The sequence below is a fragment of the Lagenorhynchus albirostris genome, chromosome 10 (assembly GCF_949774975.1).
Source record: "Lagenorhynchus albirostris chromosome 10, mLagAlb1.1, whole genome shotgun sequence".
Classification (NCBI taxonomy): Eukaryota; Metazoa; Chordata; class Mammalia; order Artiodactyla; family Delphinidae; genus Lagenorhynchus; species Lagenorhynchus albirostris.
This window is the reverse complement of record NC_083104.1, coordinates 51,044,480-51,070,525: the sequence shown is the minus strand read 5'-3', so window position 1 is coordinate 51,070,525 and position 26,046 is coordinate 51,044,480. Positions and strand designations below refer to the sequence as shown.

At 38.8% G+C, this 26,046-nt stretch overlaps 1 protein-coding gene and 1 long non-coding RNA gene across 6 annotated transcripts in view; one reads left to right on the top strand and one right to left on the bottom strand.

The window, feature by feature from the left end:
* Window positions 1-611: 611 nt before the first annotated feature.
* LOC132527172 (uncharacterized) lies at window positions 612-26,046 on the bottom strand. Its single transcript, XR_009542898.1, has 3 exons — window positions 25,453-26,046; window positions 24,305-24,407; window positions 612-3,743 (listed from the first exon to the last, which is right to left on the bottom strand). It is a non-coding gene; the product is annotated as an uncharacterized LOC132527172 (long non-coding RNA).
* The window catches only part of PDCD6IP (programmed cell death 6 interacting protein), a 58,091-nt gene continuing 57,664 nt past the window's right edge, over window positions 25,620-26,046 (top strand). For all 5 annotated transcript variants that reach the window (XM_060162418.1, XM_060162416.1, XM_060162417.1 and 2 more), the window contains exon 1: window positions 25,620-25,961. In XM_060162418.1, coding sequence (XP_060018401.1) covers window positions 25,753-25,961 — 209 coding nt within the window. In that variant the 5' untranslated portion in view covers window positions 25,620-25,752. The remainder of the gene's footprint in view (window positions 25,962-26,046) is intronic.

Below are 26,046 nucleotides of genomic sequence, written 5' to 3'. Positions count from 1 at the left end.
CCAAGCAGCTCGTAGTCAGTAGCTAATGACTAATAACTAATTAATTTGGGTGAAAAATAAAAGCTTGCCCCCTTGTTTCAAAATGGAACCAACTCTGTGGTGCAATTCATAGTCTAGAGCTCTCTAGGGATCAGGCTGAGTATAAACTTCAGCTGAGACCACATCCCTCCTGAGTTCCTCTCCCTGCCTTACCCTGCTCCTTGAACTACCTTTCTCCAAAGAGCACTCCTCCAATAAATCACATGCTTGTGCATCCCTGTCTCAGGCTTTGCTTCTAGGAAACCCAATCAAAGATGATATACAATTCTATGAATTAAACAAATATTTATTAAAGAAATATTATTGGGCATCCGTAATGTGCTAGCACCTTCTAGACAGGCATCTGAACAGACCAAGTTCCCTGTCTTGTAGAGCTTACACTTTAGTGGCAGACATTGACAATAAACAAGTAAACAAAGAAATAACTATATAATAAGGAGGATGAGGGGGCAGTGTGTTCTGGGGTGGGAGCACTATTTTTAAAAGAGCAATGAAAGGTGTATCACTTATTTTACTTTTGGTACAAGTAAACAGAAAACCCAACTCAATGTGGCTTAAGCAAAAAAGGCAATTTATTTTATCACAAAACAAAAAGTCCAGAGGTAGGAAGGCTCCATAGTTAGTAAAATACAGATATCATCAAGGAACCAGGTTTTTTCTGTCTTCCTGCTTTGCCATTCTTGGTGTATCAGCTTTGACCTGCCAACAAAAGAAACAAAGATTCCGAGGCAGAGTAAGTGTTAAACTGCAAAGAATACTTTGGAGACAAATTTAGTGTGAAGTCTTCGGGATTTACTCATTTATAGGTATATAAGAGAGAATACAGCCTTCTGAGATGGTGTCTCTGATCAAGGGCAAGGAGGGGACCTATAAAGGCAGAAGTCACAAGTTTCACAAAGAATAATGATTACGTGGTTTCAACAACTACTTTGATTGCCAGTTCAAAGTTGATTGGTGATAGTGGAGCTTGGCACAGCTGACTGCTATGCCCCAGGTCAGTTTGTTGAGTCTAGATAGTACAGTCACAAATTCCCCATCAGGTCGCTTTTCTACTGACTGACTAGTTTTCTGAAAACGAGTTGCTCTGGTTCCTTCTTCTGCGGAAGCAGTTGCTCTGATTCTTTGCCATATTACAAGCTCAGGGTCATGCAGTAAGCAAGTCTGAATGCATATATTCAAGGTTCAGCAAAAGTTTCTTTTATCACTTTCCTCATGGTCACAAGATGGCTGCAGCAGTTCCAGAGGCCAAATCCATACGCACAGTATTAGGAGGCTATCTTGTGTCATGCTGTAGCATAGCAATTTATCAAGTCTTCACAATTTCTTTCAATAGTTAAGACTAGATACAGTAGATAAAATGTGCTGAATTCAAAATGCAGTACTCATTTCCCCCCAAGCAGTGAAGCAGAAAAACATTGGTCAGAATGAGAATCATGGTGACTCATAGTTTTACAAAGGGCAGGTTGAATCATGAAAGGACAAAAGATTCTAAATAAATTGCCCAAAGAAATACCCAATTCTGTTTGCATTGAATTATCTTCTTATCTAAGTAAAAGTTTTTTTAGGAGCTGTTGATTACACATTGAATAGTCTCTGAACCCCAGAACTTTTGTAATCACTGAACATTTTAAAAGGCTAGGGCTTCCCTGGTGGTGCAGTGGTTAACAGTCCGCCTGCCAGTGCAGGGGACACGGGTTCAAGCCCTGGTCTGGGAAGATCCCACATGCCGCGGAGCAACTAAGCCCATGCACCACAACTACTGAGCCTGAGCTCTAGAGCCCGTGAGCCACAACTACTGAAGCCCACGTGCCTAGAGCCCGTGCTCCACAACAAGAGAAGCCACCTCAATGAGAAGCCTGCTCACCACAACGAAGAGTAGCCCCTGCTCGCCGTAACTAGAGAAAAGCCCGTGCGCAACAGTGAAGACCCAACACAACCAAAATAAATAAATTTATTTTAAAAGAGGATATCCTTCTCTGCACTGCCTCCCCTAACCAATCCAAGTCAAGTTCTAACTGCACTACTTGAGGAGGGAGCTGGGCTTTCAACAAGCACACTTCTGGAAAAAAAGTAGGAAATAAAGGCCAGAAATCCCAGCTCTTTCTTCTAGGAAAAATACTGGATTTTATTTCAACTCATCGGTGATGCCTTCACTGTCTATAGCCTGGGAAATTTGCCCTGAGGCCACTGCAATACATGGATTAGGGGTATTTTTGGAGCTAATTTCAACCTATCACCATTGCACTTTCCTTGTAATGTTAAAAAAAAGCTAGTGGGAGAGTGGAGAAAACCTGAAGGTATTGTTAGCCTGGAAAAGGGTTGAAGGAAAGAGAAGTTTGGGGACCACACAGACCAAACCAGTTTCATAGTTTTACCTGGGGCCAGGTCGAAATGGTTTACTTCAAAGCTCCTGTAACTGGTTGAACCACTTCTTCTCTGTCCTGACTTTATAATGTCTTTGGTTATAAACTGCATTCATAATTACAATGTGGCTTGTCATTAGCTAATTCAATTCTTCTTCTTAAAGTTCTTAAAGCTTCTTATCAAATCTACATGTCTAGTTTGGTTTATGTTTTTGTCTCCTTTTCACATAAGCAACACTTATCTCTTTCAAAAGATTTAAGAGCTTTATAGTCCAGTTTAAATTCTGGTTAACTAGTTACGAAGACTGTACTGGCAGAACAGATAAAACAGTTGGCATAACGTTTATTCATTCAAGCAACGTTTGCTGAGTGTCTGCTGTGTGCCAGCAGGGGTTGAGACAAGCAAGATAGCTCTTTCTTTCAGGTGTTCAGCAATTATTCTTTGTTGCTACTGGAGTTAATAGATAATAAATCATTTAGGAGACACCATTTCATAGTGAGTATACATCTATTAGTAAACTTCGTGGTTTGGGGGCTAGAATTCAAAAGAAAGAGCGTCGTGCCAGCCTCTTCAGCTTTCCAGAGGAACTTGGTGCTTTTCCCCAAGGTGTCCATCTCCATCATACAGTGAGGGCACAGCAGCAGGAAGCTTGGGTCTGAACGAAGTGGCATTATGCAGCTGCACTGAATAAGTCCGTATTACGTATCTTTAGTTGACTCAGTCTCCCATCAAATAGTTTAAAAACTTCAATTCACATGTGGGAACTTTCATTCGTTCTTCTATTTATTCATCCAAAAATATCTATTAAGCACCATTTGTGGATGGATGAGAGCTATCAGCATCATTCCCAAGATGGAGGCTTTTGGGAAATTGATCATTTCATTTCTGGTACCTCCACAGGCTGACTGGCTTTAGTTTGAGATGCTCTTTGAAATAACTGTTATCTCCGCAGGTCTGAGATTTGGGGTGGGTCCCCTCAGCTTCCTGCAAATGAGTATATGGTAGTAAAAAGGAAGAGGGGGTGTTTCTGATGAAATCTTGAAAATATGCTGACCATGCATATATCACCACTAGAAAGACATTCATAAGGAAGAAATGATATGCTGGTTGTTGTATATTTTCAAGCATTATCTCTTACTGTGATGTCCCTGGTGTCCTCCAAAGACCATTTTCCTTGATTACTGTACCCCAAGACCCAAGCTACCAGGTGCTTTGGAGACTTCCTGCCATATCCTCTTTCTGTCTCTCCTTAGTGTGGAAACCTGTAGTGATCAATTGTGTCATCATTGTCGTAGGTGCCTGGTTGTATAACCATCTTCCTCACTTCTGCTGACCTCCATCTAAAAGACATAGATGGCCAAACTGTACAAAATAACCAATCAGCCTCCAAGCTCAGACAAAAAAAAAAAAAAAAGGCAATGGATTTATTTGCTTAATTGTTTTCTCTTTAGGTTGTAAGAGTGAATCTTTATCTGTTCAATAAACTGTTGAGCATTTTTATATATAAGGCAAAATACTCTGCTTTTAGTAACAGTTTCACTGTTAAAAGTACCTCTTCAGAACATTTACTCCTGTATGTGGGGCAACAGCAAGAATCCAAGATGGCCTTCCAGTGATGTTCACCTCCAGGTATTCCCACCTTTGTGTAGCCCCTTCCCATAGTGCATCAGGTCTGGTCTGTGAATATGGCAGAAGTGATGGTAGGTGAATTTCCAAGGCTCAGCCATAAAAAAAATTGTGGCTCGGCCTGGCCACCCATATGAACTATAACATAATCAATGTTCATTGTTTTAAGCCACTAAATTTTGGGGTAACTTGTCATGCGGCAATAGTTACCTCAGTATGGTGTGTGAGGCCAGAATTAATCCATTTGAAGCTTTAAAATGGGATTTAGTGGGTCAAAATGATTTGCCACAGTAGAAATAACAAGTTGATAACTGCTTATAACAAAAGTAGTTTAGCAAGCTAAATAGCTTTGAATAAGTAACTTATCTTTTATTGCTAAAGATACCATGAAAAAAATGACTTTTTTCCTATAATAATCAACATATAGGAAGTACATAATGAAGTTATATATGCCAACTTTATAGGAAAAATTACCTGATGATTTTAGAAATTGTAATAAATGGAGCCTGGTTTAGTGGACTTAAAAAAATTTTTTAAAGCAGTTAATAGTAAATATGAAAGAATATCAAAAAAGAAAATTGATTTTCAATTTTTCAAAATTTAAAAATCGGTTTTCTTCTCTTAACAAGAGCTATCATTTTTATTAAGTCCTTAAAATAGCCTTGTGAGGAAAGTATTATGATGCCCAAATTTTAGCTAAGGAAACAGGCTTGGACAACTTAAATAACCGGTTTAAAGTCACCCAGATAGTAGGTAATTGAGCTAGAATTTGAACCCAGTTTTGCCTGTCTCCTTATCCTATACTTTTTCCATTATAACAGGACACTTTTCTAAAATTAGCTCTAAGGTTTGACATGCGTTGAATGTCATTTAGTCTACCACTACACATGGAAAATGAGTAGACTTATCAAATACTTATAATCTGGGTTTAAAAAAAAGTCCTACTGTTAAGTGCAAAGAAAGGGGTTGTTCTTCTCAATTATTCAAAATGTCTTCATCTTTTATCCATTCCTTCCACTGGTTAATTGCTCATCTTCTTGTTTACCACATACAACTGTAAAACTGATAAGAACTTAAGTTTACGTAGAGAGTACTTACCCCCAATTAACATTTAGTTGATAAAGATACTCTTATATAACATGTATAATATATGACCTATAACATAATTTACACATAACAAGAAATTATTCCCCAGCTAACATTTAGTTGCTACACTCTTATTATCTGCCTTTTTTTGGTAGCAGATGTGATATTTTGATGCTTGGTAATCTATGCACAAGGAAACCTCAGAAGTGGCCACGTTAACCATGATATACTCATATGAATTAACAAACTTTCTTTTGCCTGTTTAGTTTTACTACTCTGAATATAATAAAACAATCAATGTCTATTCTGTAAGTATTTTTGTGAGTAAAATTGTCTATTCAATAAATATAGCATAACCATAGTATATATTTCATGATCCTGTTTCTACAGAGAACTTCTGTTGTTTCTGTATGATGAGAACACCCTGAAGATGATGTGCTTTGCTGAAATGCTTTGGTTTTTGCTCATGAATTTGGCTTTTACTTTCTCTCAGTGTGTTGTACAGTCTTCTATATATTTTTCCACACTGCTTTCTCTAGGAAGGGCCCACATTTTAGTTTTTTTACATCAATCACAAGTAAGTACTTTGAAGTACAATACTATGCTGTGACATTAATATAGTTTAGAGAAATAAATACAGTTTCACAGTGTTTGTGACCATAAGATGTAAGTTAAAGGCTATTTGTTGAATAATTAGAATGTTCACTTAACATGAAACTCCTTTTCCTCCCTCCCTCCATATTTAACACCATCCATTACACCGATCCATCCCTTACTGCCAGCCTCAGTAGATGTGCGTTTTTGTTTGACGCATAAATCTGTGTGCTTGGCCTCACCTCTCCCATCTCGCTGTGGACTTTGGTTCATCAATTACCCCTTTCATTCCTTGGCCTCATTCTATCCCTCTCTGCTAGCTTTTGGACTGCTGCTTATAATTGAGCTCAAAATTCCCAGCCTGATAACAAAACCAAAGACCTCTCTACAAAAACTAACTCAAGAAGAAGTAGAAAACATTTGTAGGTCAATAACTAATAGAAGAAATTGAGAAAACCATTAAAGAAAAAAATAACTGATGATCATTAATGATAGTAACTACATTTAATGGTCGTGAAACATTTAGCTATATTTAAGTGCCATGCTGAACACAATATAAATTATCTTATTTAATCCTCAGTAACAATATGAGTTAGATATTAACACCATTTTACAGAAAAGGAAATTGAGGTTCAAAGAAGTAATGTTGCCCAGTGTTAAACAGCTTTATGTATTTCACTTACTGTGAAAGAGCTGGAGTAGGACTCAAGTTTGTCGGATTCTCTTACCTGTATTTCTTCACTTGGTCCAGCCAATCTAATGAATAACTTAATATCTTTGTGTGTCTTTTGAACACAGAAAACAATAAATATCTTTCTAATTTTCTTAGGAAAACTAGCTTATTCTTCCAAAGCTATACTATACATAGATGCAAAAATCTTAAAATTTAACAAATTAAATCCAGGATCATTTTAAATGATTAATGCTGTCTAACTTGAGTTTATTTTAGGCATATATGTATATAAATCACGTACCTGTCCTATAACATAATAGGTCATTCCCATCAACATTCAAATATTTTCATTTGAAACCATACACACAGACTCACACTTAGATGCACAAAGCTCCCTGTTGACATACAAATACCCATCCTCTTTTCCTTACCAGTGAGTCGCTGTTCTTGCCGTTTTTACTTGTCATCCCCACTATACTCTGTAGAACTCACTTAGATGAGGCTTTCACTCCACCAAAATTGCTCTTGAAGATTACACTTGATGGTATCAAATTCAATGATCAATTTTCATTCTTTTCTTTTTAATTGAAGTATGAAGTACAGTTGATTTACAACTGTTGTGTTACTTTCAGGTGTACAGCAAAGTGATTCATATATATATATATTTGAATATTTGAATAATACATTAATATAACATTAATATAACATAATATATATAATATATATATACATATATAATATATATGTTATATATGTTATATAACATATAAATAATATAATATATATAATTACAATTATGTTACAATTACAATACAATAATTATTATATATTAATTATATTATAATGATAATTATATACAATAATTATTATAATTATAATATATTAAATAATATATATTAATAATATATAACTATATATTTGAATATATATTTATATTCTTTTTCATTAATTTTCAGTCTTACTAATCGCACTTGGCATGCTTGACCATTCCCTTCTTTTTGAAATATTTCCTTCACTTGGTTTCCAGGGCACCACTCTCTTAAGTCCTCCTGTGATTCTGGCTGCTCCCTCTGTCTACTTGGCTGGTCCCTTTTCATCATCTTCCTGAGCTCTAAACATTGCAAAGGCCCTGGCTCAGGTATTAGAGTTCTTCTGTTCTCTGTCTACCTCATGATCTCATCCAGTCCTGGTTTTTTCATTTTTACATTAATTTTTGTTTTATTGAAGTAATATGTACATATTTAGAAAAGTCAAATAGTACTTGTGAGATAATGGAAAATATATATATTGGCCTCTGCCCCCATTTCCTGACACACAGCTCCTAAAACTGTTGTAATTTCCTAAGTGATAAGAACACTAGGAGCATCTCTTGTTTTACTATTTGTCTTTGATCCTGTCCTGACACAGGGCTCCTAAAACCCTTGCAAATTCCTAAGTGATAAGAGCCCTAGAAGCATCTTTTGTTCTATTGAGGTGGCTCTGAGTGAGCTCCTGGCTGGCTCCTGAATGGGGGCTGGTCACCAGGATTAGAAGCTTGGAATTTCCAGCCACACCCCTCATCCCCCAGAGAGGAGAACACAGCTAAAAACAGAGTGTATAATTGATTATGCCTACATGAGGAAGCCTCCATAAAATCCCGATAGTATGGGATTCGGAGAGCTTCCAGGTTGGCGAACTCATGTGCACCTCAAGGGTGACATACCCCAATTCCATGGGGACAGAAGCCCCTGCGATCCGGACCCTCCCAGACTTCGCCCTATATATCTCTTCATCTGGCTGTTCATCTGTATCTTTTATCATATCCTTTAATAAACTGGTAAAAGTGTTTCCCTGAGTTCTGTGAGTTGCTCTACCAAATTAATCGAACCCAAGGAGTCTCTAATCTACAGCCAGTTGGTCCGAAGCACAGGTGACAACCTGGGCTTGCCCCTGGTGTCTGAAGTGTGGTGGGTAAGAACAGTCTTATGGGACTGAGCCCTTAATCTGTGGGATCTGACACTACCTCCAGGTAGATAGTGCTAGACTTAAGTTGTAGGACATCCAGCTGGTGCTGGAGACTAGCTTGCTGTTGTGGGGAAAAAAACTCAAACATCTGGTGACCACAAGTGTCAGAAGTGAAGTATTCTCTGTGAAGGTAAAGGCGACACACAGGGAAGAAAGACACAGTAGGGAAGAACTGGGTTTTTCCCTACATAGGAAAGACAACAACAACTGAGTTTTTCCTTTTCAGGACTACAAAGGCTTATGACAAACTACAGCATTTCCCTTTTTCCATCCCTCCCTAGTTTCTTCATTCCTCTTCTCTGGAAGCAACTAATTTTTACTCCTTTAGCTGTCTCCTCTGGCATTTACATCTCTACCTATTTGTAAATAACATGCACATGCTACTTTAGACGTTATCTACCAACTTCATATTATGGTAGATGCAAATTTATTCTCTCACAGTGCCATTTCCTCTCCTACTATCCTTCATATTCTTTTTTATTTCTTTACAAAAAATTTTATTTTATTATCTTTTTATTGAGGTAATATTGATTTATAACATTGTATGTTTCATGTGTACAACAATCTATCTCTGCTTCTGTATACCCTACAGCACGCTCACCACCTAAAATTTAGTTTCCATCCTTCACCAGACCATTGATCCCGTTTACCCATTTTGCCTGCTCTCCAACCCCTCCCCCTCTGGCAACCACTATTTTGTTCTCTTTATCTGCATGTTTGTTTTTGTTTGGTTTGTTCATTTATTGCAAAAAGTTAATTTTTATTATTAGCATGGAGTCAATATTCAATAAGTTTAAAGTATTTGGAAAAAATGTTAAATCAATCATTGAAAAAGACCGTACTCTTAAAACTGAGCTATCAAAATTTTGATATATTAATTGAATACTTTTTTGACTATCATTTTACCTTTGAATTCTTGGAATAAACCCAACCTGGCCATGATGATTATCCATTTTATATATCACTGCATTCAATTTTAAAATATCTTAAAAGAAGTTTAAAATTTATTTGCATCAGAGGTATTGACATGTAATTTTTCTTTCTTATAACGTCCTTGTCAGATTTTTTTTATGTGTTATTTTGATAGCATATAGTGAATTGGTAAACATTCTCCCATTTTCTATTCTTTGAAAGAGTTTGTGTGACGTTGGTGCTATTTCTTCCTTAAATGTTTTCAAAAATTCACTGTCATCTGGGGCTGGAGTTTTGTATGTGTGTGGGGGGGGAGTTTTTAACTGCAAATTCAATTTCTTTAATACATATAATACTATTCAAATGTCCTATTTCTTGTGTGTTTTGGTAAGTTGTGTTTTTCAAGGAAGTTTTCTATTTTATCTAAAATTGAAATTTATCATAAGTTTAAAATAAACTGTTATCTTTTTAATAACTGTAGGATCCTTAGTGGTATTCATTTTCTGAATATCGTTATAATAGTTGGTCAAATCAACATGCAGTGTTTATATTATTATATATATGCAAATGTAACTCTCACCAGACTGTTGTAGTGCTTTATGATTCGGTTTTTAACATATCTTCCAGTTTATCTGCTCGTAAACTCATTCACTTAACAAATTTGGTTATAGTATTTTTCCCTTGTCAAATTCTATTTGGTTCTTTTATAAGTGTGGTATGTCACTATTTATAGCTTCCAGTTTCCTTTTGAAATTTTCCAACATGGCTTGTGCATCCTTTAGCAAAGGAAGTGCCCTTGTTTTACTATTTGTGTTTGATAATTCCAAGATTTGGAGGCATCCAGGGCTGTGTCTGATGTCAGTTATTTCTGCTGGTTCTTGTTCATTTTATCTTGGCTCCTCACATGTCTAGTTATATTTGATTGTGTGTTGAACAATGTATTTCAAAAATTAGTTATAGAAATAAGTTAAGACTCAGGATGATGTTATCTCTCTCCGGAGAGGATTTCTATTTGTTTCTGCCAGGCTCCTGGGACCGCTAGTAATCTAGGATCACTTTAATCTGATTTCAAAGTCTTAGATTTGGGGCCCACCTCATCATTCAAAGCTGGTGACAATCTGTGTGAAGGCTGGTTTACTGTCAATTTACTCTGACTTCTAGGGTGCAGTACTTTGAGATCCTAATCCAAAGCAGGAGACTATTTACCAGGGTACCCCACCCTCAGTGGGCTCTGAACTCTGATTGGTATCCTTTAGTTCTGGGAAGCTTTTAAAAGTATCACAACTCAGCCACCCCTTTAGACTGGCAAATTTCCAGGATGTAAGCGACCTGAATACTATGTTCACCTTCCAGATTCCATCCTCTCCTGCATCCTACTGTAACCGAGCAGGACCCTATGGGGCCTTCCCAGGACAGGACCCCACCCCCACCATGTCTTCCGCCTGCCTTTTGTCTGTAAAAACAACTTTAGCCAAAGAATAAATGTAATCAGAGAAGTGAGAAAATGCAGAAAGGGAAACAGTCAAACAAGACGAAATAATAACAGTTTAGCCGTTAAACAAAGTCAAGCACTTCTAGTTCCTCCTCAGGGCCTATAGAGAATATTCTGAACCATGTCCTTTGAGCTGTTTTGCAGACACTGAAATCCTGACCGGGGGGAAGAAGTGAACTGTATGCTGCCCACAAGCACAGAGACCTCAGACCTGTTGGAACCAGAGGGTTGATGATGTTGACTCCCGGTGACCTCACCACCAACCAATCAGAAGAACATCCATGAGCTGATCATACACCCCCCCCCACTCCACCCTGTCTTTAAAAACCTTCCCCTGAAAGTCTTCGGGAGTTCAGGTCTTTTAAGCACTAGCTGCCCTGGACTCCTTGCTTGGTGCCCTGCAATTCACCACAGCCCTGTGTCAGTAGATTGGCTTTACTGCGCCAGGGCAAGCGGACCCACATTTAGTTGGGTAACACTACCTCAGAATGTTGTTAGCTCATTAGTGCCTTAAGAAGTTTAAGTTAAATAGTCTATGCAGATGTTTTATTTGTCTTTGGTGGTAGGGTTGATCTGAATAAACCGGTTCTGCTATTAACAGACACTTAAGTCTTTATTTGGTTTCCTTTCTCGGTTTTTTTTCTTGGATATGTTAATTGCCTTGAAATGTATTAGTTCCAATCTTTTGGGAAATGCTTCCTCTGTAAATCTCCTTTTCTTGTCTCTGTTGGTTGCTCTCTAGGTGTTCTGTACAACCATAATCCTAGGACTTTCTTCTGATGTCAGTCTTGGAATTCCCTCTGTTTTTCTTCTGGGCTAGATTCCCTGGGTCCTTGATCTGTATTTTATATATAGATTTATTCCCTGTTTGGTGAAGCAGATCCTCTAGAAGTTTCATCAGGTTAAAAGTAAGTTACAGAGCTTCCCTGGTGGCACAGTGGCTAAGAAACTGCATGCCAATGCAGGGGACACGGGTTTGAACCCTGGTCCTGGAAGATCCCACATGCCGTGGAGCAACTACGCTCGTGTGCCACAATTACTGAGCCTGTGCTCTAGAGCCCGCGAACCGCAACTACTGAGCTTGCCTGCCACAACTACTGAAGCCCGTGTGCCTAGAGACCGTGCTCTGCAACAAAAGAAGCCACCGCAATGAGAAGCCCGCACACCACAATGAAGAGTAGTCCCTGCTCGCCGCAACTAGAGAAAAGCCGTGCAAAGCAACAGACCCAACACGGCCAAAAATAAAATATATAAAATAAAATAAATTTTTTTTAAAAAAAGGTAAGTTACAATGGCAGAACCATGGTGAGGACCACAGTTGATCTGCCTGTCACATTGCCCCAGTCAGGACTGTTGTGCAGTTGTTATCTGGACATTGTGACTTCACCATCATTTGTGACAACATGGATGGACCTTGAGGGCATTATGCTAAGTGAAATAAATTAGACTGAGAAAGACAAATACTACATGGTACCACTTATATGTGGAATCTAAATGCTGCTCTTCACGACATGTCCTTTAGTACAGGAGTTTGAAGGTTGATAGGAGAGGGTCAGCAAATTTTCCCAAAGCCTAAGGAATCTTCTGGGAAGGAAGTTATTGAGATCCTGACCACTTTCTTTGGGAGGATCAGTGTTAATACATCACCTCTGATGCACTGAAGCATGCCTGACCTGAGATGGCAGCAAAAGACACCAAGGCTTACCCAGGAAAAATTCACCACGAAGGAGAGGGAAGCCTGGGCTGCTTACCTGTGCTTAACATTGCTGATTGTGAGAACAGGTTTCTAGCTCAGCCCTTATAAATTTCCTTCTAGCACCACAGGTGTGCCCTAGGGAAAAGAGTCCTTCAAGTTTGTAACCTCAGACGATCAGAGCACTCAAGTTTCAATAGCTCCATCTTGTGAACAGTCCTGATATAGCAAATCTTCCGTGTTTCAATAGTGACACATTGTGGGGCAGAGGTAGGAGAGACTGGGGTCTGTGTGAACTGCAGCAGTTTTCCATCTTTTAGTCTTTCATTTTTCATCTCTCCTTTTTTCACTTTTTCCCAGCCTTATTGAAATATAATTACAAATAAAATTGTAGTATTTTTCAAGTGTACCTACACACTGTGAAAAGTTTCTCACCATCAAGTTAATGAACACAGTCATCCTTTTTTTTTGGGGGGGGGTGAACACCTAAGTTCTACTCTCTTGGCCTATTACAATCGTACAATACTGTATTATTAACTACAGTCACCGTGCTGCACATTAGATCCTTAGGCATTATTCACCTTATAACTGAAAGTTTGTACCCTTTACCAACCTCTCCTTATTGTTCCCATCTCTCCTGGCAACCACCATTCTACTCTCTGTTTCTATGAGGTCAACTCTTGTTAAAATTTTTTTTTGATTCCACATGTAAGTGGTACCATGCAGTATTTGTTTTTGTCTGGCTTATTTCACTTAGCAAAATGCCTTCTAGATTCATTCATGTTGTAGCAAATGGTGGAATTACCTTCTTTCTTAGTATACACACACATATATGTTATATTATATATAAAATGGAATATTATTTGTATATATTATACATAATATTTTCTTTATCCATTCATCCATCAGCAGAAACTTAGCTTGTTTCTATACCTTGACTCTTGTGAATAATGTTGCAATGAACATGGGAGTACAGATATCTCTTTGAGATGATGATCTCATTTACTTTGAATATATATATCCAGAAGTAGGATTGCTGGACCAGATGGTAGTTCCATTTTTAATTTCTTGAGGAACCTCCATATTGTTTTCCTAAACGGCTGCACCAGTTTACATTCCCATCAACAGTGTACAAAGGTTTTCTTGTCTCCACATTCTTGCCAGCTTTTGTTATCTCTTGTCTTTTTTACAATGGCCATTGTAACAAGTGTGAGGTGATATCTCATTGTCGTTTTGATTTGCATTTTCCTGATGATTAGTGAGCATATTTTCAGACACCTGTTGGCCATTTGTGTTTTCTTTGGAAAAAATGTCTATTGAGGTCCTTTGCCCATTTTAAAATTGGGTTGTTTTTATGTTTGAGTTTCTTATATACTTTGGATATTAATCCCTTATTGGATGAGTGGTTTGCAAATATTTTCTCCCACTCCATAGGTTGCCGCTTCGTTTGGTTGATGGTTTCCTTTCCTGTGAGGAAGTTTTTAGTATAATGTAGCGCTACTTGTTTACTTTTCTTTTTGTTGCCTTTGCTTTAGGTGTCAATTTCAAAAAAAAATCACTGTCAAGACCAAGGTTAAGGAGTTTACTCCCTATGTTTTATTCTAGGAGTTTTATAGTTTTATGTCTTACACGCAAGACTTTAATCCATTTTTGAGTTGATGTTTGTGTACAGTGTAAAACATGGATTCAGTTTTGTTCTTTTGCATGTGGATATAGTTTTCCCAATACCACTTATTGAAAAGACTATTCTTTCCCTATTGTATATTCTCATCTCCTTTGTCACAGATTAATTGACCATATATGCATGGGCTTATTTCTGGGCTCTGTTCTGTTCCACTGATCTATGTGTATGTTTTTATGCCAATACCATAATATTTTGATTACTATAGCTTTGCAATATAGTTTGAAATCAGGAAGTGTGTTATACCTCCAGCTTTGTTCTTCTTTCTCAAGACTGCTTAGCTATTCAGGGTCTTTTGTGGTTCCATACAAATTTTAGGATTTTCTATTTCTATTTTCTATTTCTGTGAAAAATGCCATTGGAATTTTGATAGGAATTGCATTGAATCCATAGCTCACCTTGGGCAGTATGGACATTTTAACAATATTCATTCTTCTAACCCATGAACACTGAGTTATCTTTCCATTTATTTGTGTGTTCCTAACTTTCTTTTATCAATGTTTAATATTTTAGTGTATAGAGCTTTCATCTCCTTCATTAAATTTATTTCCTAAGTATTTGTTTTTGATTCTATTGTAAAATGGGATTGTTTTCTTAGCCCATAGTTCATTGTTAGTGTATAGGAATGCAAATGATTTTTATATATTGATTTTGTATTTTGCAACTTTACTGAATTCATCCATCTTTCATTATTAAAGCCAGTTATAAGCAAGATTAAGACTTTGGACTCTCTTCCAAAGAGAAGTCTACTATGGAAGGACACAAACATACAGTACACATAATGTACTGTGTACACCTGTTCTTCATGTATATTATTAAAGCCTACAGCACCAGATATTCCCACCCATGAACTAACCAGGTCCAACCTTGCTTAGCTTCTGAGATCAGGTGCATTCAGTGTGGTATGGTCATAGACACACCAGTTTAATTTCAATGTTAAAAACAGATATGTATACCAAAAGAGAAATGACAAAATGGTAATGCAAAATATAAGACAAAAGAATGATTTTATTAATAAAGAATACTTTTAAGTCAATAAAGATGAGTAATCCAATAGAAAAATGGACAAAGGATAAAAATAAGTATCTAACAGAAGAAAAAAACACTTAAAGAGTTTTAATTTTACTTATTAAATATTAAGACTAAAAGCATAATGAGATACTACTTTTCATCTAACAGGTTAATAAATATTTAAAAGTAGGATAAAGTGTAGTGTTAGTAATGGTGTGAAGAAACTCTCACAAACTGCTAGTGGAAATAAACATTAATGTAAAATTTTGGAAGGTAATTGACTAACATATACCCACATTTAAAATGCACATACCCTGTAATCTAGTAATTCCATTGTTAAGAATTCAGGAATATTTTCCAATTATTTTTTGTTTACATATCGCTTTGGATGCATTTATTTGTAAGTAACAGAAAATCCAATTTAAACAACAATGGGGGTTTACTAGGCCCTGGACATAGATCCCAGACACAAGGTGGGCTTAGCTGTGGTTTGATTCAGCATCTCAGTGATATCTTTGTTGACCCAGTTTCTTTCTAGCTCTCCTCTCTGACTTCTGCCAAGTCAATTTCATCCGAAGCCTAATTCTCCATCAAGGTCATAAGATGGTTGTCAACAACTTCCAAGGTATAGTGGATATATGCATGCTTAATGGCTGCAAGGCAGCTTTGAAATCTTTCCTGGGGTTACGGGGAAGTTCTCCATCTTATGAGTCCTTACTTAACCAATGTGGAATTCAGAAATTGTTTCCCAGACTCTCCTGTAGCTCTGCCAGTATGTTCAAATGGTTCTTGGTGTCAAAAAGTTGCAAAAACCATGCAGAGACTCCCTGGCAGAGGTGACAGTACTACCTTCAGAAGCAGCAGTGGTGGCGGTTCAGGCCCCCCAAGGGCCCCACATTATCTGCTAGCGGGGTAGTCGCGCTCAGTGGGAAGCAGTGGTGTTTCCCCCGGAGCAACAGGATATATTCTGCCATGTGTCCTATAATTCTCTGGCTTTCCCAGAGATTCTGTGAAGTCCCTGATATCCTTTAATAAATTCTCTTGCTGCTTAAACCATCCACAGTTCATTTCTATTGCGCACAAGAAAGAACTCTGACGTACAGAAACATGTTTCCTCATCCACATCTAGGGAAAGAAAGGTCACTTTCAGAAATTCTCTCAAAATAGCAATGAAATTCCCTTCTCTTAGACCTCTGGCAAACCTCTTTCATACCTCAATAGCTAGAATTGGGTCATTTTTTTTTTTAAATTACTGAGGCTTGAGGATGGGATTATACTAATGATCTAAGGCCTGAGCCACATCCTTATCTGTTAAGGTTTAAGACAAAGGACAAAGAAAAAAAAAGGACAGAGAGGTGAGGATACCCAGATGAGGATTAGGATACTTAGAGAAGGGTGGATGGGTGAAGGTATATGGAAGGTAGGAAGACCTCAAAGTCTACTGGACAGAGTACAGTGGTCCCTCGGTATCCATGGAAGATTGGTTGCAGGACTCCCATGGATATCAAAATCCACAGATGCTCAAGTCCCTTATATACAATGGTGTAGTATTTATATATATCCTATGCACATCCTATCATATACCTTAAATCATCTCTAGATTATTTATAATACCTAATACAATGTAAATGCTACGTAAATAGTTACCATCACGGTAAATTCAAGTTTTGCTTTTGGGAATTTTCTGGAAGTTCTTTTCCAAATATTTTCAGTCTACTATTGGTTGAATCCATAGATGGGGAATACGCAGATACAGAGGGCTGACTGCATGACTGCATGATTCTCAAGAGTGACTCTCACCCTCAGTACAACGGACATTTTGGGCAGGATGCAGTTTTGTTGTGTAGGACTGTCTTGTGTATTGTAGGTAACATCCCTGGCCTTTACCCACTATACACCAGTAGCAACCCCCCAACCCCCAAGTTGTGACAAACAAAAATGTCTCCAGACATTGCTAAATGTCTCCTGGGGGGCAAAATTACCTGAAGTTGGAACCACAGGGCTAGATGAAGTGTGGTGGGTAAGGGCAGTGGAGTCCTCTCATACTCCCAAGTTAGAGTGGGGAACTTCGACTATTCAGATCCTACAAAGTACAAGGTGGGTGAACAAACTCACTGCTACTGGGAGTTGTAGATGAGATTCTTTTTGTTTCTACGAAAGGTGTTGCAGGTGGCTGTTGAATCACCATCTCCAAAAAACAAATATTATTTTTCATAGAGAATACAGCCTAACTGCAAAGTGGAAAATATATACTTTCTCAACTGCCCTATAATTTGCATGGCCACATCTCTCATAATGAGGTACTACACATTATTCAGAGAGGACATTATTCATCTCTCTTGCCTCCAGATGTATCCTCTTTGCATCACCCCTGAGTGATATTCCTTTTAATTCTCTTAGCTACTCAAACATTTGGCCAAAAGATTTGAAATTATTAGTTCAAAATTTAATCTTGTAGTTTCTCTTTTGTGATGGTGGTTGCTGTGTTGACACATAGATTTTTTGGGTTACCCAACACATATATATTAAAAACCTGTAACTGTAGCTTTAGTTACTTTTTTTCTGGACAATTTTATCCTTTAGCATTATGAAGTGTTCTTATTCCTATTTATATCCTCTTGGCTTGAACTGTCTGATATCAAGATGATAACCTCTGCATTCTTATTGTTTCTATGTGCCTGGCATATCTCTATTTCTATTTATCCTTTCTGAATCACTTTGTTTAGGTGTACTGCTTATATGTGCCATGTTGGGGTATCAGTTAGCTTTTGCTGCATAACAAACTGTGACAAAACTTAGTGGCTTAAAACAAGAGCCATTTATTTAGCTCATGATTCTGTGGGTTGGTTGGGCATTTGTAGTCTAGGCTGGCTCAGCAAAACTCTGATGGGCTTACTCATGTAACTAACATCAGCTGGGGGTTGGCTGGTGGCTGAAAGATCTACAATAGCCTAATTCTCTTGTCTGTCAATTAGTAGACTATTGGCTGAGGATAGGGGGATGACTGGGCCATCTTTCATAATCCAGGCTGGTCTCTGCAGAGAGATCACAGGGTTTCAAGTGCAGCAAGAAGGAACAAGCTCTGATGGCTGAAGTGTCGGCTTGCATCACGATTGCTAATGCCCCATTGGCCGAAGCAATTTACATCAACAACCCAGACTTAAGGGTGGTCAAACAGACTCCAGTTCTTGATGAGAGGATCTACAACATCACAATGCAAAGTCATAGATGAAGGGAGAAGAATTTGTAGCCAATTTTACAATCTATCATATTTGGGTTTTCCTTTTTGATTCAGTCTAAAAGTCTTTTTTCTTTCAATGTTAATTTAAACCCAATTACATTTATTACATGACTGTTAGGTTTGATCTCAATTTGTTATATCATTCTGTGCTGTATTTATTGTGTTGCTATTTTTATTATGTTTTTGCCTGTGTGGCCTGTTTGCTCCTTTAAATTTTCTTTTGGTTTTAGGAAAGTTTATATTTTTGTTTCAATGGTTATCTTTATAATAATGCCTTTTAGAAAATTATTTGGTCCCCTTTTTCTTTACTTCCTTATACTATTTGATTTGTCAGCTTTAAATGATATTTGTTGATATAATTTAGATAATATCTTTTTTTTTTTTTTTTTTTTTTTTGCGGTACGCCGGCCTCTCACTGTCGTGGCCTCTCCCGTTGCGGAGCACAGGCTCCGGACGCGCAGGCTCAGCGGCCATGGCCCACGGGCTCAGCCGCTCCGCGGCATGTGGGATCCTCCCGGACCAGGGCACGAACCCGTGTCCCCTGCATCGGCAGGCGGACTATCAACCACTGCGCCACCAGGGAAGCCCCAGATAATATCTTTTGACTCCCATCTATTACATATTCACCAATCAAGTTACTTATTTTACTTTTCCTGTCTGATGTTTGCAATGTACTGTGAAATGGATCCAAAAAAGTAAGGCAGATTAATGGATGGATGGATAGAGGGATGATTAGATAGAGAGAGGTGTGATAAAGATAGATATGTGTGATAGTAAAATGTTAATGAAGCTAAGTGGGTGGGATGTAGGTGTGTTCACTGTAAAATTCTATGCTGTGTTTGAAATTTACAAAATTAAAACGTTGGGAGAAAAAGAACATAGGAGCCTGCCTAAAGGTGCTTCCATTGGCCAACTCCTGAACAAGGTAGAGTATCAAAATAAATAATGATAGCAGTGGATTATAATCTACTGAATAAAAATCCATGAGTCTGTGCTGATATAAATAAATATGTAACTGAATAAATTAATAAATTGGAGAGAAAGGAAAAGTTTTCCTTATAGAATAATGCCTACTAATAAACATAGGAGAAATGATGGATTAGAAAATCACCATTTTGCCACTATCATAGCAATAATAGTGTCAGGTGAGAATCATCAAAGGATGCTAAAACTAGTAAAAAAAAGTTTAATGAGGAACAACACATTAATATAGTCTCAAAGTATATTTCCCCAAATTATTTATTAATTACAAAGAGAAAATAGTAGTTTTTCAAACAACAAGGATTTACTATATAGTACAGGGACCTATATTCAATGTCTTGTAATAACTGTATTCAATGTCTTGGATAATGGAAAAGAATTGAAAAAAATATCTATCTATCTATCTAGCTATCCGAATTACTTTGTTGTACACCTGAAACTAACAAAATATTGTAAAGCAACTATACTTCAATAAAAAATTTTTTAAAATAGGAGTTTTTCTAGAAAGAAACCTGGTAGACACAACCTTAAACAATTAGTGTTTATTATGACTGTAAACACCAAGAGATGCACAATGATTTTATTTCCTTTGCTTTTCTTAGTGTCACAGTCTTTTGTTCTTCTTTGTAATAACTCTTAGTTTTTTCTGAAAGCTCCATCACATCAGGTATTCTATCTAATCCCCCTTTCTTTTTTTATTTTTTTGGCCATGCCACGTGGCATGCAGTATTTTAGTTCCCCGACCAGGGATCGAACCTGTGCCCCCTGCAGTGGAAGCGTGGAGTCTTAACCACTGGACCGCCAGGGAAGTCCCTCTCTAATCTTTCTTTTTTTCTCTATGGGACCTTCCTTCTGCAGCTCTTCATTTTCCTGTTTTAATCTGGTCTGGCTACTCTGCTGCACAGCTACCATTGTAGGGCTTACCTCCTGTCCTAGACCCCATCCTATAAACCATCTCCTGAACTATCTTCTATGAGTGTGGAACCAAGAACTTTGTAAATATATACAATAGATTGACATATTGGTTACAGAATTCTCCTGATTTAAATTTTGCTTGGCACACAGTGGAACCTGAACAGATACTTGCTGGATAACTTAGTTTGGCCATCCACATGTTATTGATACTTTCCTTTGTACCATGAAGCTTACGGGGAGGGTTTGGTTTTTTTTTTTTTTTTTTTTTGCGGTACACGGGCCTCTCACTGTTGTGGCCTCTCCCGTTGTGAAGCACAGGCTCTGGACGCGCAGGCTCAGTGGCGATGGCTCACGGGCCTAACCGCTCCGCGGCACGTGGGATCTTCCCGGACCGGGGGCACGAACCCGTGTACCCTGCATCAGCAGGCGGACTCTCAACCACTGTGCCACCAGGGAAGCCCTTGGTTTTTAATATATGATCATAAATATTAAATAAGTAAAGATAAATGAAATCACACATGTCTGTGTACATGCATAATTTTCTTACAAGGAAACTCAAGTATGTTTAATATGAAGGAATACCAATAACCATTTACTTACTGCTCCCTGAATCTGAAACAGAGAGCTAGTGTATGCCTGAGGGAACAGACTAAAGAAACTGCATATAACTCTAAAAGCAAATTAACAAAAGCAAGGGAGAGACGGTGAGGGAGCTCCTCTTCAACTTTGGATACTAAAACACATACTGGATTTTGGTGAAAACAGGAGAAACCTGCCCTCAAACGTCGAGATACACACAAGATAATACGCACAGCTGTCCAGAATTATTTCTACTCTGTAAAGCAATTCTTTCAAAATAATGCTGATATTCATTCTCAGAAGTTATCTTCTGAGTAAAACAAGTAAAACAACTCCTGTCTAAGAGACACTGGTGGCAAAGGGCAGGTTATTTAAATAGCTGTGAATGGTATTAGAGAACTGGCAGCTGGTGGAAATATGATCATTCGTATATGGGATGAGAATGGGCTTGCACAGGGAATAATTCTACATAAAAAGGTTAATAGTTTCCCTATTTCTCTTAAAAAAATTTGAGGCCATGTGGACCTCAAAATTTACACACCCATAAGTGGAAAGTGGGTAATTTTCTCTTCTTGCATTTTTAATTTTTTAGAAATATGCAAATAGATTAAGGAGACAAATAGTTCTCAAGCATGTTATATGTTATATGTTATATGTTGCAAAAAACTGAGTGCCCTGCCCCACACCATTCCCCTTTCCATTCCATACACATGATGTGTCTCCCAGGTGACATGTGGCAGTGGGATCTTAGTTCCCCAACCAGAGATCGAACCCTTCGCCCCCTGCAGTGGAAGCACTGGACCGCCAAGGAAGTCCTCTCCATCCTAATGTTATTGGTTTCAGCAAGTCTATTTGAACTCTTCTACTCCATGCCTCCTTTCCTGTAGGTCCTCCCCCATGACCCCCCAACACCCTTAAGTTTACCCCGAGAGAGTGGAGTAGGGGAGTGAAGACACCTCATTTACCTTTTGCCTTTCACTTTCTCTCTCTTAGACTCTTCCTCTTAGCACCCAAAAGGGCTTTCTCTTTCTTGCATTGCAGGGACTTCCCTTACATCAAATCCTTGTACTATTTACCCTCTCATTTACTGTAAAAACTCTTTGTTACAGTCCTCTGGGCTTGGCTTTGATAAACTTCTTTTCTCCTCAACAAGGCTTCGCTCCTCCCCAAAATCACAAGTGCTTACTTTCAGGCTACTGTCTCAACATGGACTTGAAAAGCTCTATTTTGAAACTCAAAGCTGTTTTCAGCAGGGTTCTGTCCATCCAGAGAGGTTTATTTCCATTGGTTCAATCAGTGGGGGTAATGATGGGCTCACCGGAACCAGGGATTATCAGGGAGGAAAAAACCTATAGATTTATTATTCCCTGAAACGTTACACTGCGGATACACTCTAAGAACACATTTTATGAAGTTTCATTACACAGATGGAAAATCAATGTTACCATAAGCGAGTTTGGAAACAGTGAAACGTATCTTTGGAAAGCATCACTAGGGCTCCCTAAGCATCCAGTTCTCCCTTCCCTCCTGGGCATACAGAAGACCACCCTTCCTGATCCCATTCCAGTCTGACGGAGCTATGTGAGAAGTTCTAGACAGTGAAAGGTAATGAAAGTGAGAGGGCAGAGGCAGTGAACAGTTGCTATGTGATGCTACAGATTCCCTCTTCCCATTTGAAATTGGAGTCTCAAGTTAAGACAGTTAAGCTACAAGATCAAACTCGTCTGAATGACTGAGACACTGCTTGGAGGACAGCGACCCTGGACAGTTGCTTGTCCCACAGAAGACTTTGCATGAGCAAGGAACAAATGTTTATTATGTTAAGATGCTGAGATTTTGAAATTGTTTATTATCAGAATATGAGCTAGCCTACCCTTATATACCCTCCTTCTTTGGCCACTGGCCTAATGCCTATTTAATGAGGGTATTGAGGGGAAAGCTGTGTTATTTTGATAGTAGAAACCTTTTTATTTTTTTGCAAGCAGTGAAACTCATTGACTCTTTCAAAAATATTTACTGAGTTGCCTACTAAGTGCCAAGTGCTAGAGACTTAACAGTATACAAAACAAACACAGTTTTTGTCCTTAAGGAGTTTACATTCTAGTGAGAAAGTCAGAAAAAAATTAATCAGGTAACAAAAAACTTGCTAGTTAGGATAAGTGTTATGAAGCAAATAAACAATGGCTGAGTTAGACACTAACAAGGGGGGAATCTACTTTAGACGGTGTTATGGGGAGGAGACATTTCTTCCAAGATATGAAGAAAGGGGTAAATTATTTCAGGTCATATGAGGAAAGAAAGATCTTAGTGAGAGTTTGAGAAACTGAAGTAAGACCAACATGACTGGGCAGCAATACATGAGGAACAAGTGGCAAAACATACAGTTTGAGAGACATGCAGAGACAGATCATGTTTTATCAGATAAGATCACCTTAATCTTTCCTTGATCAATGCCACACTTAAACACATCTATATTCATTTCCTTTTTCCCTCCATCTGCCTCAACAAATGACACATCCCTCATCTTTCTGACAGTTAATCCCTTCTCTTGTACCCTCCCTACTCTGGTTACCCTTTCCTCTCCTCTTTTCATGCACTTGGCTCCTTTGGTTATCCTCAGCTCTTCTGAATCTTCATTCTCTCCCCAGTGGATCAGTCCTGTCAGCCAACCTACAAAATACTATCTTCTGTCTTAAAAAAACACATAATCTGATATTCTATTTCCTGAAAGCTTCTGATCTATTTCTATTTCTTTGTGTTCCTTTCTAGGCCCAGAGGCTTAAAATTAATTTGTATGCCGACTGTTGATTCCCAAACAAGATCTCTTCTTGGAGCTCTAATCTCATATACCCAATTGTCAATTTAATGACTCCACTTCAATGCTTGGTATAAACACTTCCCATCCTCTGGGCCCATCAGTGGATTATCCATCAGTTTTTTTTATTTTATATTTTTTTAATATGTCAGTAAATGATTCCACTGACAGCTCAGATGTTCAGGCCCCAAATCTGGGAGTCTGGCTTAGTACTGCTAATGCTAGCTTTCATGATCCCTTGCCTGGATTTCTGAAATGGTTTCAGGATTTGGCTCCATGCTTCTACCTTGCCTTCCTCTAATACATTCTCTACATAGCACTCAGAGTGGCTACTTTATTTATTTTAACCTGGAAAAATAAACTTTTAAAAATTAAAAAAAACTGTGGCCAAATAAACTTTTGTAACAAAAGTAGTATATATTCTGTAAAAAATTACACAAAAAAGATAGGCAACAAATAAAGAAAATAAGACATTTCCACTTCTAAAGATTACAACTGCTAATTCCTTAGGGTATAATCCTTCTAGATCTTTTTTCATAGTACATAAATACACATATGTGCATTTTATAATCAAAATGAGATATTGTAACATACATACTGTTTTGTGACTTGCTCTTTTCAGTTAATGATCTCCACCTTTCCATGGCAATACATTTTCATCTCATATTCAGTCCATCTATGTTCAAATTTCTTCAATTGTCCTGAAAACGCATTTCATAGCTGGTCTGTTCAAATCAGGATTCAATCCAGATTCTATGTCCCTCAAATTTCTTTTACAGAGCAGTGGCTTTTTTATAACTATAATTTTTTAAAGAGATGGGATCAGTTATTCTGCCTAATGTTCCACCTTCTGCATTTGTCTGGTTACTTTTCATGGTATCATTTAGTTTGCTCTTCTATCCCCTGTACTTCTTTATAAATTGTGTGTTAGATGCAAAGAATTGACAGATTCAAGTTAAACATTTTTGCCTGGAATAGATCATAGATGACGATATTGTATACTTCATATGACATCTCATCAGATTGATGCACAGGGTGGCCTTTTAAAAATGTGTCGATAAATTGTATCATGTCACTGTTTCTTAAATGGCATTTATAGCTTCCTTTCCATTTATTCTACAATACAAATTCTTTAACTTGGCTTACAAGGTTCTTCCAACTTTATTTCATCCCATTCTCTACTTGTTTATTAAGTTTTTGCCACACTGTTTGCTTCCACACCCTGAACATGGGAAGTGCTTGCCTCCTAGGGCTGTTGCCCCTTGGTCTGGGAGGCTCTCCCCAGCCACTACTCTCCCGGCCACTCTTCCCTTCTCCTAATGTCAAGCATCTTCTCAAACTGCAGGTCTTTTAAAGTTCACCTCCTCAGAAAAACCTTCTCTTAAATAATTATTTAATAATTATTATTGTTTAAACTAGGTTCTTTCGAGGGACCCTCATACCCTTACATGCCAAGCACCCTGCTTTTTGTACCAAGATACTTTTTTGGTCCACCTTAATATCTGTGTCCTTACCTGACATTAAGCTGCACAATAGCCAGGACCTTGCCTACTCGGCTCACTGTGCACACAGTATTCATACACAGCAGCCCGCTGAATGAATTACCATAGGTCACAATAACCCTGAGGCTGCCAGGTCTTGGACAGGTGGCTGCAAACTCGCGCACGTGGCAGTAACTGTAGCACTTCCCCGGGAAATTGTTAGAGCGGAGGAAGAATTATCTTTACGTGAAAGCACTCTGCCCACCTGCCGAGGAAGTACGGCGGAATGAGAAAATTCCGCCTGTGGAGAAAGCCGGCGCCGTAAGGCTGGGCGCAGGAAGAGTGGGGGCCCAGGTGAGCAGCGCCGGCGCCCGGTCTCCCTCACGTGACCGGAGGCGGCGCGCCGACTGCGCCTGCGCCATAGCTCCCGGAAGTGGCCAGACCCGAAGCGCAGGCCGAGCGGACCTCTGTCAGCCCGTCAGTCCGCCTGTACGGTACCCCGCGCGCCTCGGCCTTCGTCGTCGTCCCGCGGTCTTTGGCCCGAAGGGCGGCCGAGGCGCTCGCCATGGCGACGTTCGTCTCAGTGCAGCTGAAGAAGACCTCGGAGGTGGACCTGGCCAAGCCGCTGGTGAAGTTCATCCAGCAGACGTACCCGAGCGGCGGGGAGGAGCAGGCCCAGTACTGCCGCGCGGCGGAGGAGCTCAGCAAGCTGCGCCGCGCCGCGCTCGGCCGCCCGCTGGACAAGCACGAGAGCGCGCTCGAGACGCTGCTGAGGTGGGCCTGGGGCCGGGCGGGGGGAGGCCGTCGGCGGCCTGCCGCTCCCCTTGCTTCCTTCTCTCTTCCTGCCTCCCTCCTTCAC